This window comes from Protopterus annectens, chromosome 8.part0 (genome assembly GCF_019279795.1).
Source record: "Protopterus annectens isolate FY-2018-M chromosome 8.part0, PAN1.0, whole genome shotgun sequence".
Classification (NCBI taxonomy): domain Eukaryota; kingdom Metazoa; phylum Chordata; order Ceratodontiformes; family Protopteridae; genus Protopterus; species Protopterus annectens.
Genome location: NC_056741.1, coordinates 1,908,186,022 through 1,908,204,196, shown reverse-complemented (window position 1 = coordinate 1,908,204,196; position 18,175 = coordinate 1,908,186,022). Strand labels below are relative to the sequence as shown.

General features: G+C 39.0%; 1 protein-coding gene across 2 annotated transcripts in view; it reads left to right on the top strand.

Moving 5' to 3' along the window:
* The window catches only part of LOC122809712 (protein NLRC5-like), a 1,339,659-nt gene that overhangs the window by 830,509 nt on the left and 490,975 nt on the right, over window positions 1-18,175 (top strand). For both annotated transcript variants that reach the window (XM_044081407.1, XR_006365941.1), the window contains exon 24: window positions 6,226-6,309. In XM_044081407.1, the coding sequence (XP_043937342.1) occupies window positions 6,226-6,309 (84 nt within the window). The remainder of the gene's footprint in view (window positions 1-6,225; window positions 6,310-18,175) is intronic.

Sequence of the window (18,175 nt, the reverse complement as noted above, 5' to 3'; positions counted from 1 at the left end):
CTCCGGAAGAGACACCCAGAGATGCTTTGGCTCACTATTGGCCCATGGGACTTCTGTATGCTTTTCCTCCATTTCCTCTCATTTCCAAAGTGATTCAGAAAGCCAGCTGGGAATCAAGTTGATCCTCATTGCTCCCTACTGGCCTCATCAGACTTGGTTACCTTTTCTCGAGCCTCTTCTCCTGGACGATCCTTGGATCCTGGACCCAGCTCCAGATCTGTTGACTCACATGTCAGGTTCGCTACATCCCTCAATCCACACCCACAGGTTGACAGCGTGGCTGCTGCAGTTCCATCCCTAGTCAGGCTTCATGATGTATCATCCTCAGTATCACATATTCTTATGTCCTTCCATAGACCTTCAACTAGGAGGCTGTATGGCAGTAAATGGAAAAAAAAATTCTATTTGGGCACAGAAAATGAATGTAGATCCCTACAGTGCTTTTATTCCTGTGATTTTGGAATTTCTGTCTGAGCTTTTTCAACAAGGAGCTGCCGCCACTGCTATCAGAGTCCAATTGGCGGCGATTTCTCATTTTCACTTAGGGTTTCCAGATAACAATTTGATGTCTCATAAGCTAGGCAAGACCTTTTTGAAAGGAATCACTCCTTTGAGACCACCACTGACTTCTGCCCCGTTTGAACCTTCCCACTCATCTTCATTGAAATTTTTGCCTTGGAAGACTTGTTTTTGGTAGCTATTACGTCAGCTAGATGGGTATTGGAGCTACAAGCCTTGTCTGTTAAGCCCACCTTATTTGATCTTTCACAAGGACAGGGTGTCATTGCGTACTAATCCCTCCTTTGTCCCCAAAGTTTGTTCCCCTGCTACCTTAAATCAATCCATTGAACTCCCAGTTTTCTTCCCTAATCACTGTAATGCAGCTGAATACCGTTTTCATCAGCTGGACGTTCACAGACAACTACGTTTTTATTTACAGAGGACCAAGGAATTTAGGAAATCAGATCAACTATTCATTTCCTTTTCTGACTCCAGATTGGGCTTACCAGTTTCTAAAGTGACACTATCTAACTGGATTTCCAGTTGCATAGCCTTTATCTACAGTTCAGAGGGCAGACCTTTACCCTGCAGGATCAAGGCTCACTCAACCAGGTCGCTGTCTACCTCTGCAGCCTTTCAAGCCTGGGTCCCACTTGATAATATTTGTGCAGCAGCTATGTGGGCTAACCCTCACACTTTTATTACACATTACAAATTGGATTTAGCTTCCAGGGCTATAGCATCCTTTGGCTCCACGGTGCTTAGGACTATTTTCCAGTGAGCCACCCAAGAATAAGGTGCTAGGGATGCTGTCCCATATGTAAAAATGAAGGTGAGATTGGCCTACACAACATAAAGAAGTTATGTACTCACCATAATGTTCCATGTTGGTAGTCCATCTCACCCTTCATTTTTACCAACCCGCCCTCCTGCCCCCATCCTGGAAGATCTGGATATAACAATAATAATAATTTGGTTATCTTTGGTTGGAGACCCTTTAGTATTGGTTTGTCTGTTATGGGTTTTTTCTTCTAGTGAGCAGCAAATAAGATTTGGGGTTTGTACTGGAGCACTATGGATACCTGCTTAGCCACGAGCCAACCAGAAGTCTTCAAGCTTGTAAATCGGCCGAGTCAGAGCCAAGGATCAGCTCTGAACCCATATGTAAAAATGAAGGGTGAGATGGACTACCAACATGGAACGTTATGGTGAGTACATAACTTCTTTTTTTATTTCAGGGATATAAAAAGTACCATTATACTGTTAGAATAATTTACATTAGCTGTTCAAATCTGGGACTAACCATATTTTGTCTTTTGTTTTCATTTTATCTCTTACGCTTCAAAATAAGTACTGATGAGCATATATTTAATAAGCTGGTTTGGTTAAAGAATTAGACATAAAGAGACAATCCTCATTACTTAAGTAAAAGTGTCAAAATATCTGCTTCGTTTAATTGGTATATTTATTTCGAGATTGAGTGTTAGTCCATTCTTATTTGTTTATGATATTAGTCTCATTAGATTTTGTCTTTTCTGTAAAAGAGGAAGAATAATAATTGAACTGATAAAAACATACATGATGTCTCACCCTTATCCAACTTATTTTATATGCAACAGAATACTAACCCCATGATGTGTTAGTGACCAGAGTTGGTGTAACAGTGATGGTGTAACAGTCAATTCTGATATCATGATGTAAAGATATCTTTTTTCTAGAGCTCCCACAGCCTCAACCTCATTCTTCCAGTGAATGATATCAAATTATTTTGACCTGCTCTTTCCCATCCAGTACATGTATGTGCATAAGCACTTTGTACTGTGAAAGCCACATAAAAACACATTTCATAGAATCCCATTTCTTAAAAAATGTCAAATACAGCAAATACTGCTCCTTCAAAACTTTGTTTTGCATGGGGAAAGACCATCTCTACACCTCCCACACCTTCTTTCTTAAATACACTAACTCCAAGGTCCCACAATCACAAAAGAAAGAGAAAACACCACATACAGTGAATCAGTGCTGACTACAAACTTAAATATATGGATACAACATGACAGTGTGCATCTGCAAGGCATAAATGATGCTCTAGACTAAATTCACGTCAGCTCCTACTTCCCCAAGGTAGTAAACCTTACCATCAGTGATTAACTGTAACCTTCTACAGTTTTCTCTGAAATGTGATTCAATGAAATGCGTTTTTGATGAAATGGGCATTCACTAAATTTTATTCAATGAGTTGTGATTCAACCAAATGTGCATTACATGAAATTAATTGTAACCATTTAAGCAACAGTGTGATTTTTCATGCATCAAAGCTACTGATACCTTAATAACCTTTACTTCCTTTCTGAATTTAGCAACAATTTTAGCAGCATCTTTTATTGACTTATATCACTGACCCAATGAATGTTAAACTTCCTTTCAAGAAGCAGTGCCTCTGTTTTTGCAGTGTCTGTTCCACCAGTCCTTCTTAGAAACATCAGCAGTGATGCCCATTAAGTAATTTCATTGGCAAGTCCTAAGCAAACAAAGCAGCCCACTAAGATATTTTCTGCAGGAGTTTACCCACTGTCATCCCTTGTGTCCCAAGTTGGAACTATATGCCCCTCAAAAAACAGAGATAGCTTTATTCCGCTGATTCATAGCTGAACCCTCCCCCCAAAAACGAAGATTTGTAAAGGAAGGCTTAAAGGAGTGCTGACTTCAAGAAAAGTCAATAAATTGACATTTTTTGTTCTCATTCTTATTCAAATTTTTAGAATGCACCAGTGGTGTTCCACAGAGATCAGTCCTGGGACCTCTACTGTTGGAATCTATTTCTCCGAAGTATAAGCTAAAACTAAAGGTCTGTGGCCAACAAAGTTTGCTGATGACTGCAAACTGGGAGTGGTCATAGAATCTCCAAACCATGTCAGCATCCTACAAGAGGGTCTTACACAAACAAATGATTGGTGCCAAAGTCATGGCCTTAAACTCAATGGAAAAAATGTATTGTCATCCCTTTTGGTGCGTGCGATATTCCTGCTAACTACCACATCAATAACAATGCCCTATATATGGACTGGGCCTATGACACTGGATCGAAAACTGATATCATCGAACGGCCTTTACACCAAACATGCCATTGATAGAAATCGGTAAATATATATACCAACTCCGAGATTGCACTACAGTGAGTAAAGGGCAAATTTTCTGATCTTCACTGTACTGTGATCTCACAAAACCGATTTCTATCAACAGCCTTTTCGGTGTAAAAGCCGTTCAATGAAATTAGTTTTTGATCCAGTGTCATAAACCCGTATGCACTCAGTGGTGAGAGACCTGGGCACACAGGTTGACAGCAGCCTTACCTTTGATCACCATGTCTCCAAAGTGGTAAGAAGGGCATTATGTATTGCTCATCTCATCAGTAAGGGCATTGCATCCAGAAAAAAAAAGAAATTATAACCCGTCTGTACTCTTTCTTCATCAGATCAATAATTGAGTACAACACCCCTTTTGGTATGTATCTTTCCAAGCACCTGCAGCAATTGGAGAGACCACAAAGGGTCCTCACAAGGAAAATTCAATGTCTTCAACATCTGTCCTATGTGGATCATCTGAAATCACTGTCACTTTATTTTGATTCATGCAGACTACTCAGAGGTGATCTATGCCTTGCATATAAGATGATCTTTGACCCTGGTTTATTGGAAATGCTGCATATCCGCAAGTCAAATACTACACATGTTACTCACTCTTAACAGCTTAACCTGGTATGTGACATTAATAAAACCTACTGGAGAGACAGATTTGTCTTCCAGAGGTTACCACACCTTTGGAACGGACTTGCACTTCATGTCAAACAGAGCATCTCATTTGCCCTCATCAAATGCAATCTGGATGATTGGATGGGTAATCACAAATTTACCCCAGGGTTAATCCTCTGTCCCTCTTGGACAGGAGCAGTTAGTGCTAATTGTGGAAATAAGGGTAGAAGTTGCATAGGCTTGTAGGGTCATTAGCCTAGTAACTTCCTATGATCCTCTTACATGATTTTATGAGCAGTTTCAAGTGACAGAGTTCTGTTCTGTCCTACCTATTGTGTCCTGAAATGTAGCCCATGGTAACTGTGGAGTTGCTGGATGTCATTCATTCTTATTCATTTTCTGATACTGTTATTTCCCTAGTCAGAACTGTGGGGAAGGTGAAGTCTTTGATGGCAAGCAACAGGCACAAGGCAGGTCAGTGCTTGATGGGATGCCAGTCCTTTGCAAAATATACAGACATACTCACAGTCACAACACATGTTTCTGTGAATATTGCCAGTTTATCCATTTGTATGATTTGTGATATAGAAAGAAAGGGGAAACTCCAGGGAGACTCACGTGGACATAGGGAGGACATGCAGATACTACACAGAAGGTACTCTTGCAGATGCAAAATGATCTGACATGTAACATTACAAGGCGAGCCATGCCTGCCAAAAGATATGATTGTAAATTTCTTGACATTTTGTTCTAGTTCATTGTTTTGACACCAGCTAGTTGTTTGAGAAAAAACCTCTTGGAGAATCCAGAAATAAACAACTGAGTTATTAGAGTTAGGAGCATGCCTCTAGGCTGGCAACTGTTGTCCTGCAAATGGGCATTTACAATGTTTTAATTCCAAGCATTCAATATTTACTTATTTCTTAGTACTTCATGACTGCAAGAGTAATTTAACCTTCATTGTATTGAATTCAAATATATATGAAGGAACTATAGAAAGGATCAGTTTTTTCAGTGAAGATGCAAAGATAGGTGCAGTAGTGGAGAGCTATGGTGGGCACAATAATTTAAAGGTGGATCTGGTAAGGCTGCCTAAATGGGTTGAACTATAGCAGTTGAGGTTCAGTGCAGACAAATACAATGTACTGCACTTGGGACACACCAGTACTTTGTGAGGTAGCAGAGCAAGAAAAGAAAATGGAGGTGTTGATCCCACCTGGACTGTACCACCACTGGCAGAGAGAGGGGGGTGGTAGCAGTAGTCAACAGAATATTGGAGTGTATCCTTGGAGAATAGACTACAGAAGTTAACAGATGATGCTTCCCAGTTTAACAGGCCAAGGTCAGGTCATATCTTCAATAATTTGTGCATTTCTGGGGGCAGTTCAGAGAGAGAGAGGGACCTCATACTGCTAGAACAAGACTAAAGGACAGACAGTAAGAGGGTGCATTTAATGGCAGGGGAAAGGATATGAATAGAGACTGGGGATAGGGAGTGGGGCATGGGACAGGTGTGCAAGCTCGGGTCAGAGAAATGTAAAGGGGTCATCCTGAATGGGAAAGGGGGGTAAACCCAGGCAGCAGATTACGGTAATCAAAGGGACCCACTACTTTCTGCAGCTGTGAAAGTGTTTATAGAGAGCATTGTGATACCGTGAAATGGACTGCCAGAATGGGTAGTAGAGAGGGAAATCTATGCAGGCTTTCAAGATGGCTTTGGACAGGTTGAGAAGGACAGAAGAGGGGAAAGATATTGATGGAGGGAAGTAGGATGCTGTTTGTACTTATGTGGTGGACTGGATAGGCTTGTTATTGTTCTTCCTGTCATCAAATAAATGTAATGCATTACAATGTTGTTTAATGTAAGACATCAATACGCTGTGATTTGTTTTCAGCATGTAAGCTTTAAAAAGGTGTTGCAGTACTCAAAATATGGTTTGGCTTCATATAGTTCTATCATTTTTTTTTTCAGTTTAAGTAACAACAGAATGGGAGACAAGGTTGCACAAAGTCTAGGGAAATATCTTCCATCACTGCCAATGTTAAAGAAACTCAAGTAAGTGGCTAATTTGTATGTGTAGGTATATCCTGAGCAACAAACTCTGAGAAAAGTTTACTGCTTTGTAATTGACTTCTGATAAATGAGACACATTTCTGCAGTATGTTACTAATTGCCTGTGGAAAATATTCATGTGCAGATTACTTAAAAAAAGCTGCACTGGGGAGTGAAAGAAAAAAGCAATAATGTTTCACACTATCTTGAGTATATGCATGCACATACCTCTCAACCTCTTAGAACAAAAAATCTGTACAGACATAAGACAAAGGCCCAAAAATAGGGACACTTTTTAAATATTGCTCTTACATATGTATAAAGCTGATAGAATAACAGGTTTTGCATTAGCGTGAATTTTCTGAATAGTAAGAAGTCTGAAACAAATGTCCATCATTATTTTCTGACTTCACTTCTCAATGATTTACCAACAGTTTGCCAGAAAATCACAATTTTATGAGAAACAGGCCAAAATAATGAGGCAAAAATCTGGAAATTCTGAAAAATCAGTTGAAAGGTATGTGCATGCATAATGTAAGTTTATTGCATATTTATTAATGCTGGTTGAATGGAAGTTAAAAAGCAACTTCATAGTCACTCTTGCATGGCATGTAGACCTACAGGGAGTTTGAAGGAACTTTTTTGTGATGCAGGAAGAAGCTCTAGGAATTGTAAAACTGGCCTAATTAGTGTTGTGTATAAGTGTAGTCATACAGGTATTTCTCTTATTAGTTGTAGTATTACCTGAGTTGTCCAAAATGTCTTCCTCACCACTACTGAAACATTTTGCTAAAGGCTAAGATTGCTGTTTGTAAGTGCAGCTTGGCCCCTTATGACAGCATCCATTTTTATTACATATCAGTCCACTGTAGTCTTCCTCAAGGAATATGATACCATATTTCTTTACACTAAACACGAGACTGTTATCAGATTACTGAAAGGGGATAGTATCTAGATATACATGCAATATCATATGTGTGGTGTTGATAGCAATGCTTTCTCCCTGCAGGTATTCATATTTGTCAATAAGAGGTATTCATCCACTTTTAATTCTAAAAAGAAGATATCAGCGGTCTCACCATCAAACCCAGTGGTATTCCAGTGACCACATATACCTCCAGCCTAACTGACAATGTTCTGTTAAGCAACTATTTTTTTATTCAATTAAGTAATCAATGTTTCACTGTGTTGCTTATTCAGTATGCCTCTCTTTTGACAATGTGAAATGTTTTACCTAGATTCAAATAATATTGTAGCATGTGAGAATTCATCTTAAATAGCAGTTCCATGTTTAGAGTATGCTATCAAATTTGTAAAATATGACCTTCCCATTAGACATCTATATTAACCTTGCTGTTAAAGCAATGAAATGGCCATTATGGGTTTGCCAAAAGTGAGTTCAGCATCACCAAGAAATTCCCCTTTGCTAGTACAGAAGAAAGTGGTCAAGGACTAGGAAGGAGCTGACTAAACTAGACCCCACATGTAAATAATACAGCTACTTTGAAAGCGTAAATTATGTCCACAAAGTGATTAGATAAAATAATATGTCATTAACTAGTTTGATGAAGAACATTTGGTAAAAAGCAGTCTGGAAACTCTTGTACCTATGAATCTTCTTCAGAGTCAGTGTAATTGTAAATCATAACATTAGGCCAAAAAACAAACTGAAGAAATACGGTTTAAAACACAGATGGAAGTCCCAAGGAAACAAACTGCTGTAGAAAAAATCCAGAAGAACTTTAAGCTAGCAACTTTTTGAAATAAAAACTTGTTTAAAACTATGAGATAAACACTTTTGTTCACTATATATATATATATATATATATATACATTGCTGAAAGTACACACACACATTTTATAGCTTTTGTGTTCAATCACATGACCTCCAAGCCCCCAGGAAATGAAACATCATCTTAAAGGAGCCACTACAAAGAAATTCAGTGTGTAGCACTGAGTTAATTTTTTTGACAAGATTTGAAAACAAGGAATAAAAAAATATATACAACATATATGTATATATATATATATATCTATATATATATATATATATATATATATATATATATCTATATCTATATATATATATATATATATATATATATAAAATAGAACAAAATGCATTCCCCATAAATTCAGAAAAATGAAGACAAAAGTATGTAAAATATGTATAAAATATAAATCCTGTATTTAGGGTTCATCTTTTCAGTGCTTTTAATTTAAGCAAACATGCTATAGAAACATGTTTATTGAGTCCAGGCCAATTATTGACATTGAAATGCAACTGCCAATATAATTCACGTTCTACCAGTAATGAGATCCATGGACTTTCATTATTAGTATTAGAAGGCATTTGTCACAAAATACAAAATTTGAACCTGTGGCATTTGGATAACATTTTATGTGTTTGTAGAGGGCATTATTCTCTTTTCTCATTCTGATTTCATATAAATGTTCATATATTCTGTCCCTCAGTCTCCTCTCCATTTTTCCTGTGTAAAAACAGACAGAATATACATAGTGCACAATATACCACCTTTGTTATACAACAACTGGATCTGTTTCTTATAGCGACCACCTGGTTATTCAAAGCAATTTTGTGGCATACCACAATATTGGGGCAGTAGGGGCAACAACCACACATTTTCATCCCCATAAATTCAAAATTTTGCTTATGTTGATGTTTGGACCAACTGTGTTCTAATATTCTTTTCAAATTCCTTCCCCTTTTCAACACCACTCGTGGACCCTGTCCCGCATAATCATGAATGGTATTGTCTTGTAGGAGAAGAAACCACTCCTTTTCCAGAACTGATTTCATGGAAAGACCTTCAACAGAATAGGCTGTAATGAAATAATTCATGAAGGTTTCAGTGGAAACTGCCCTGGAGACAGAAATTATCCTAAGAATTAGGGATTCAAAAGGCCCATTCAAGGGAAACATCAACAGAAAGAAAATACAATGGAGCTAATAGCTGTGATTTGAAGGTCAACTTGGAATGTGTTTCTTAGTGGAAATATCAGAATAACCTTTATAACTTTGCTTGACTGTTCCCCTCTGGAGCAAACGGGCATCATCTCTCCATGTACGAGGAAGTATGGCTAGCCATCTTGCAATATAAATGGGCCAATGTGATAATATCCAGACACTTTAAACTTCCTCTTTTGCAATAAACTCCAGAGGTGTGGCCACTGTTTAACCTTCCATGCTCTGAATGACCCGATACTCTTTGAAATTATTTCCCTAAATAGACTCAGTTGTAAAGCAAACACCTGTTCTAGAGACTTGAAGCTATGCTCCCGCATCAACTATACCAAATCCTGTGACAGATGCCTAATCTAATGTATCCCCCATTTCTTGAACAAGCTGTCCTTACCTATCAAGTAGAATACTTCCTAAGCAACCTTTAAAACCAGTCGGAATGACTGGATGAATGATTACAAAATTTGCCCAGGGATATATGGAAAAGTCTTCTTTATGTGGACATTGTATTGGGTGATGTGGCTAAGCTTCTCAGTGGTTGCCTTTGAACCTATCTAAACTGACCTCTCTACTACTTCCAGATATAACATGCTATCAGAAGGAGGTGGACCATGCAGAGTCCAAGAACTATCTCCAAAAAAGAACCATCCCAGAGATCCCACCACACTAGATCAGAGAGAATTCAGGATTTACTCAAGATTTGTTTTGGTCCCCAAAAAAGACTCAGGACCTCAAGTCAATATCAGATCTCAGTAACCTGAATGTGTATGTTAAAGTCAAATTCTGGATGGTCATGGTGCAGACCATCATTTCATGTCTATAGGACAGATACTGGATATGCTCAGAAGACTTTCAGGATTATATAATGTGTGTGTGTGTGTGTGTGTGTGTGTGTGTGTGTGTGTGTGTGTGTGTGTGTGTGTGTGTGTGTGTGTGTGTGATGCAATAGCATTGCCAAAACTTCCAGAAGGTCTCTGTTCTTCATAACTGGTGACAATCATTACCAGTTCCATGCCCTGTAATTTGTTCTTACCACAGCCTCCAGAGTGTTTGCCAAATGCACAGCAGTGGCTGTATATCTCATGAGACTTCTGGGGGTCACAATTTTCCCTTATCTGAATGACTGGCTCTTAATTTGTACCATCAAAGGGTCATTGATAGAAGAAAGGAATCACTTCAATTTGTTCCTGGGAATATCAGTCAACAAAACAAAATCATAGTTGGAGCTGTTACAGAGCCTGATATTCACAGGATGCAATCTCTACATGTAAAAAAGCACAGACAATTTTGTCAGACTCCCTCAACATGAGATATTTTCCCTTAAGTTAATGATTCATTACCTGCTACTCCACTCAATGCCTTCCCCTTCCTCTTATTTTTCAAAACACTGTGTATGGTGGCTACTAAGATCAATGTTGTATTCTAGACTCTACAAGAGTACTAAGGTGGACCTTGAGAGTGTAGTGGACATAACTATACTTATACATGAGCAGCTTACTTCATCTATACAGTGTATGCAGGATTCACAGTAGTGGTAAAATATCCAGACCTAGTCTGCAGGATACCATTTTGTTCTTCCCTTACCAGTCACCATACTTACTATGGGTGCATCTACTCTGGAATGGGGGTGATTGCATAAGGCATACAGTTTAAGGAACATGGCTCCAACAGGAGGCTAATCTACATATCTGTGTGGGGCATGTATAGCCTCACAATACTTTCTGTCTTGGCAATGCACATACCTGGTCAGATCAGCTGATTAGTGGACAGTCTCAGCAGATGCATTTTGATACCTCACTAGTAGTCCCACAACCCAGTGGGAAGCCTTACTGCAACTTATTTACATCCCCAACCAACACCAGATGCAGCAGCATTTTGCCCTTTTCCTCCACAGCAGAAGATCTCAAGTGATTAGTTAGTTTATCAATGACCACTATGTCTTCCTTGCTCCTTTCCACCTTATCCCCTGATCACCAGATTTCTACAGTAAGTCAAGAGCAACAGACATCCTCATAGCCCCATTCTAACCTCTTCAACTATGGTTCCCCTTTTTTGTTCTCACCTCAAGAAGAAGTCTTTTGTTCGAAATCCTCTTCTGGATTTCAAGAACCCACACCTCTAGCATGCCTCCTCTAGTTCCCTTGATGGCCAGGGAGCCATGGGCCTAGGGTGACCCAAATCCTTACTGCACCCCAGAAACCTTCTTTATACAAGCTATACCTGGAAAATGGAAAATGTTTTCCTTTTGGTGTATATCCATCAAGGATTAGACTCCATTTCAACTCCAATTCATCAGTTTTGCTATTTCTCTGCTTGTTATTTTTCAAGGGTTCTAGCTTCTCTGCTATTAAAGCACGCATAGCAGTTTTTTCTAACCAAAGTTTCAGCCTGTAATCACTCATGTCTCAGAAGGTCTGTAAGGTCTTCTTAAAAGGGACCTTTCTGCTGCAGCCTGCACTAAAGAATCCTTGGAATCTTAACTTTGTCTTTGAAAAGCTAACTCACCCTTCATTCAAACAAGATAGTTCTATCAGTTTCAAAGTTTTGTCTTGGAAAACTATATTTCTAGTAACTATCATATCAGCTAGAAGAGTATCTGAACTCCAATACTTTTTCTGCCACTCTCCCTACTTGATCTTTCACAAGCATAGAATCCCTCTTAGAACCAACCCATCCTTCCTGCCTCAGATATAAACATTAACCTAACTATTTACCTTCTAGTATTTTATTCTTAGTATTCCAAAACAGGGGAATATTTCCTTCATTGCTGTGACATGCAGAGACAGTTGATGTTTTATTTATAGTGAACAAAACAAAACAGAAAATACAATCGACTTGTATCCTTTACACCAGAAACAATAGGCCAAAAGGTATCCAGTGTCACCTTCTCCAGATTGCTGTATGACTGCATTTCCTTTGTGTACAGCAGTTCCAAAAAAAACACTTCTTTCAGAACAAAAGTACATTCTACAAGAGCAATAACCACTTGATGTTGCTTTTCTCAGAAATTCTGTAGATGTTTGTGCTACTGTGACATGGGCTTCACTGCATACATTTGCAAGACATTATCAACGGAATGTATCAAAGTCAAAATCTTCCATAGAGACCATCATTCTGGTATTCTGTAATGATGCCACCCAAGATGTTTAGCCAAGGATGGATTGGATAATGTAAAGTCATTTGTCACTATTCTTACCTTTCTTACCTTCATGGCTGTTTTATTGTTATAATGCCTTTTTGTGTGTTTTCACCATAATCATTTCATGGCTTGAAATCATTTTTCATTTTTTTTCTTTTATTTTCAATGTGTAATGCTTTGTTCGCCTCCATGTAATTCTTTGCAAAATAGGTATTCTACCAAGGTTGTCAGTTCAGTACATAAAATCACATCTGAGGACTCAGGTGTTTCTTCTAGTATTAAGAATGATGTCCACATTGTCGGTTTAACTTCTGATGCTGGCGTTCTGAATCCTTAATAGGATGACCCTTATTTGAGTTCAGCAGGACAGTGTTCATTAAGTAAATTACTGCTGCATTAGACTTAGCATTTTGTGTTATAACCTACAAAGGAAATAAGGTAAAGAAAGAGGGATACAGTACTTCTTTTTCTGTAGAGATTCAAGATTCTGAATCTGGACTAGAAGATGAAAGCACAGATAGAGTTTTTTTTCACATTTTTTTTATTCAAACTCAAGAGGAAAGCTCAACTTCTGATTCTCCCTGTGGGGGGTTCTTTTTCTCTGAAGCTGTTTCCAGAATGTACCAGTGTTGTCAATGAGAGAAAAGTGATGTTTCTCAGTCCCTCAGAAAATACAGTGCACCATTGCATAAGAAATTTCCAGAACCTTCATCCATTCCTCGGGTTCTGTCAGTTTTACACGATGTTTGTGCCACTGCCTCGTTTTACTGATAGCCAGCCAGCTGCTCCTAAAAAGGCAGATATAATGCATAAAGTTCCTTAGTCTTTTTAAGTTTTTATACCCTGTTTCCAAACATGACCCAGCCTTTCTTTCCTAAACCAATCTGTGATAGTGCCCAAGTTCAAAATGCTGTCACTTCACAATGTGTTATCCCTCCTTCCTCATTCAAATTTCCTGGTAACACTAGATTTTAAAAGATGCGTATCATTACATCCCTATTCATCCAGACTTTAGATGTTTCTTAAGGGTTTCTGTGTCTGGATCACGTTATCAGTTCTCTGCATTATCCTTTGTATTATCTACTGCACCACGAGTGCTCACAAAGTGTCTAGCTGCAGTTATAGCTCTTTGAGGCTACCACATTTTTCCATACATAGACAAGACTACTTGCTTATCTTTGCAGAGTTTTTGTTTCAGTGTATCAGAAATCTCTCACTTGGGTGAAAAGATTTCTTACACAAGCTGGAATATCAAGAGAACATTCAAGCGTTTTCTGACTCCCACACACACAGGATTGTGTTCCTGGGGTGTCAGCTAGACACCTCAGTTCAAATAACTTTTCTTCCAGAAGAAAAAATAGATCTATATCCGCATCTATTTCTAAGGTTTTCCACTCAGAATTTGGTCAGTGTGAGGGAATGCCTTAGGAGTTTGGGTCTCAGGGCATCTATGATTCTCACGATGCCACTAGTAAGACTCCACATGTGAAAGATATAGTGATATCTGAAGTCTCTTTGGTCCATACAACAGCATCCTTTGTCTTTTCAAATCCTAGTGCCAGTGTTTGTCAGAAAAGAAATAGTTTTGCGGAGACAGCAACTATCTCTTAACCCAGGTCTCCCCTTCCCTGTTCCAAAACAGTCAGTCACCTCAGAGGTCTTGTGCTTTTCTTGGGGAGCAGTTTCAGGAGGGATATAAGTGCACTGTGTGTGGGACACGAAGGACAGATGCAAGCACAAAAATATAAAAGATATGCTTTCCCTGATCAAGGCACTCAACTCTATGAATCATCGTTGGTTGCCGGTACCTCTTCAAGTTTTTATAGACAACACCACAGTCATGCCCCCTTTGCAGACTAGCCATGTTAGCATGAGCTATAGCTTCAAGGCACAATGTCACTATACAGGCATCCTGCATTTCATCGGATGAAAATTGTGTTGCAGGCAAGCTGAACAGAACAATAGCAGACCCTTACTATTCTTATATTGTAAATAGATCCACACATGACTCAACCAAAACCCTGTCCTTCTTACAGACAGCACCCACATGCCTCAGTTTCAACCAGGGATCAACTCAAGAGCACACACCCCTCTGTAGTTCCTAGCTCTGGGATGGACAAGCTAATTTACACCATTCAAACCCACAACCTATCCAGTTCTGTGGTGTCTGAGCTACTAATCAAACTTGGTTTGACATTTGTCTGAGAGAGTTTATCTACTATGTGACCTGTGTCTGGCATACAAGGCCATTTCAGACCCAGTCTTGATGGAGCTCCTGCACATCCATAAGACAAACTCCACTCATGCAACCCACACGCAAGGCTTTAACCTGGCCTGTGACATCAATAGAATTTGTTGGCAGGATAGATTTGTGTCTCAAAGACTCCCCCGTCTGTGGAATAGGCTCCATCTCCATGTCAAGCAGAGTATCTCTGTAGCCCTCTTTAAGAGGAACCTGGATGACTGAATGGGAAACAGAAAATATGCCCCTGGGATCCCACCTGTGTCCCTGCTGGACAGGGGAAGCAGGTGCTGACTTTGATGGAACATGGGCGAAATTCTTGGCTAGGCTTATAAGGGCCACTGGGCCAGTAGCCTAGTATTATCCTATGAACCTATGCTTGATTGTGGGATGTTGTTAAATGCCTTTGCATGTCCAGCTAGGTAGTATGCACTGACTTGCCTTCACCCATTGCCTCAGTGACTTCTTTGAAAAGTCTACCAGCTTATAAGTAGGCAGGACCTGATGAATCCAGACTGGGTTGCGCTGAGAGTCTGTAGGTTACTTACATCCCAGTTTATTAGTTCCATAATGATCCTTTCCATAGTCTTACAGATGGATGTGATTAGGCTTATGGGTTTGTAATTATCCAGGTCCATTGTAGCCTCACCTTTCTGCAAAGGAATGACTGTTGCTGTCCTCCATTCCTGTGGCACTAAGTCTGTTTTGAGGCTGATGTTGAATACCACTATAGAAGAGTTTGACAATTCATATTTCAGGCTAGCCAATAGAGAGCATGCTGCGTTGTCCATCTTCACAAATGTAGTGTTCTTGGCCTTAGATAGTGCATTGAGAACTTTTTCTTGGGAGATTCAAGGATGGAGGTAGATGTGGGTATTTGATATGAGAATATTTGCGGGGACAGGGGAGTTAGGTTCAAGTTGAATTTGTCTGCAAGTAGATTGGCTATGTTCCCTGTATGCGAGTATGTGATATCAATTTCTATTAGATCTTTGATGTGCTGGGCATTGTTTCTGAGATTTCTAAGACAGTTAAAGAAAGTTTTGAGGTTATCTTTCACCTGTTTTTACCTCATGTCTGTATGTGGTTCATTTGATCAGGTTCAGAATTCCTTGTTTAATTTAAAAGTGCTTTGTTGGCTTTTGGAGAGTTGGATTTATTTTTGCAAGCAATAAATCTTTTCTTTTTTGTTGCAGAACATGTTTATATTAGTGTTTTATTATAGGGGTTTTCTTTTGAATTTGAAATTGTATTTATTTCTGAGGGGGACAAATACATCTGCACTTCAAACTCAAGTTTTCATCATTAGGCCTCAGTAAGTCTATCATTCTCTGGTTGCACACGTACTTGACTAACAGGCAACAGGCTGTCAAAATGGAAGATGACTCCTCCTCCTTATCCTTCCCGTCCATATCCCTTGGAGTGTCTCATGGTTCTATCCTGCGTCCTTACTGTTCAACCTATTTATAAATGACTTACATACTTCATCCAAGAGTGCCACTATAGTCTAGTATGCTGATAACTCCACAGTTTTATTTTCAACTAAAGACCTCTTTACTCTTCAACAGCATACCCTAAAATATTTTTATTTGATTGAAATCTGAAAGCTGGAAAACTCCCAATTCCTTCTCAGTGCAAAAAAACAAAATTTATATTATTCATGACAAAACAGTACATCACCCCAAAACAACTATTCTGTATAACTTCAAAGGACTTTACACAAATTGAACAAGTAACAGAAAACAAACTACTAGGAGTTGTTAAAGACAACCAATTGAAATTAGTTTATCATATACTCCAATAATTAAAAAAAAAAAAAAACACAGAAAAAGTAGGCAGATGCAGCTATGAATCGTATTCCCTCCGTCTGTCTACTCCCAACCCTATCATATGCCTCCCCAGTTCTGACCAGCTTAAGTTCTACAGTATCCCACAAATCTCAACAATGTTATAATAATGTTAACAGATTTACAGCAAATCTACCTCATAGGACATACCATTTTTCAGTACTAAAAGACCTTAACTGGCTAGAGCTCTTACAAACACTTGCTTACACAATAAACCAGAAAAATGCTTAAGCCTTGAATCACTCATACACCCCTAAGTGAAATCTTAGATGTTCTGCATATTGATCACTGCTGCTGCAGCTTAGGCTATATGAGTTGTATCCCATCAAGTATATAACAGCCAGCCAGCTTCCAAAGCTTCAGGGCACTTTCCACATATCCAGTCATTAGTCAGTTCAAACTGAGCTGACTAAAAGAACAGGTTTAGATGTCAGGCTGTTCAGAACTTTCCTGCCGCTTTGGACTTTTGAGGATAGACAGTCAGCTAACGCTGTTCCATTACTGGGAAAAACCTTCCAAATTACATTTGAAGTTGTTTAAAGTTACTTTTTTGAGAAACAATTACTTTTAAGCAAGGATTAAACTATTTTTCTTGACTGCCTTGTGACTTTTGTGTTTGTTTCAAACGGGAGCTCTCTTTTTACTTTTGTAGTAAAAAGTTATTAAAAGTTGTTTCACACTACATTTTCTGTGAAGAAACTGCATTTATTTAAAGTTTTTGGGCTGGGGAAAATGTTTAAAGTGCTTTCTACTGTGTTTTCTGGGGGAGGGGGTGTTAACATTTTGCTGCTTTCCCGTTTTACTGACTATTGCCGCTATGCTTGCCTGGGAAAGAAGCACTATTTTCGGCTTGACCATAGAACAAATTAGCAGTCTCTTGGTAATACCTTCTTCCAGCCACAAAAAAAAATCATTAAGCAGCCTGTGTCATCACAGTAAGTTGGCAGTTTGGCTCAGCTACAGGTGGGTAACTCTTGTGGCCAAAGCTCATTCCTCCAACCAATCATCTTTTTCTTCAGATCCCTCTAGTGTTGTCTATACAACCACCATGGACCAGAGGTTATCTACTTCCTCTGTAGCTGTTGGGGTACCCTTAGTGAGTAAGGGAGAATCTGTATTGCTGGTTATAAGAGAACAGGCAGGGAATGTGCTCCTGCTTGGCAAGAATGTTTTGTCCATTTCTGGGGAAGCAACTGATGACAATCCAGGATCTGTTTGCTCTAATTTACCTGTCAGAAAGAGACAGAAAACTAAATATTTAGCTTCTCTTGTATCAGTTACATTGGACAGAAACAATTTATTGGACATTGCTTAGTGTCTTTTGCAGTCTGTTGACCCTTCTTGTAAGGTGATTGTTGGTAAAAGACAAAGGGATTTCTCTTTCCCTGAAGAGGTTTAGGGTTCTATGGGGAATGTGAAGGGACAGCTGCAGTGTTTTCTGATGAGGTTTCTGATTCAGATTCTGAGGAGAGTGTAGTGTCTGATTCTCCCTGTGAGGGATTCTTTTTCCCTAAGTCCATTTCCAGAATAAACAATTGATTCAGTGGGAAACACTGATGTTTCTCAGTTTATTAGGAAATACTATGATTTGTTACAAATGGAATTTCTAAAACCCTCACCAATCCCCCAAAGGTGTCCACATTGGAGGATGTGTTTGC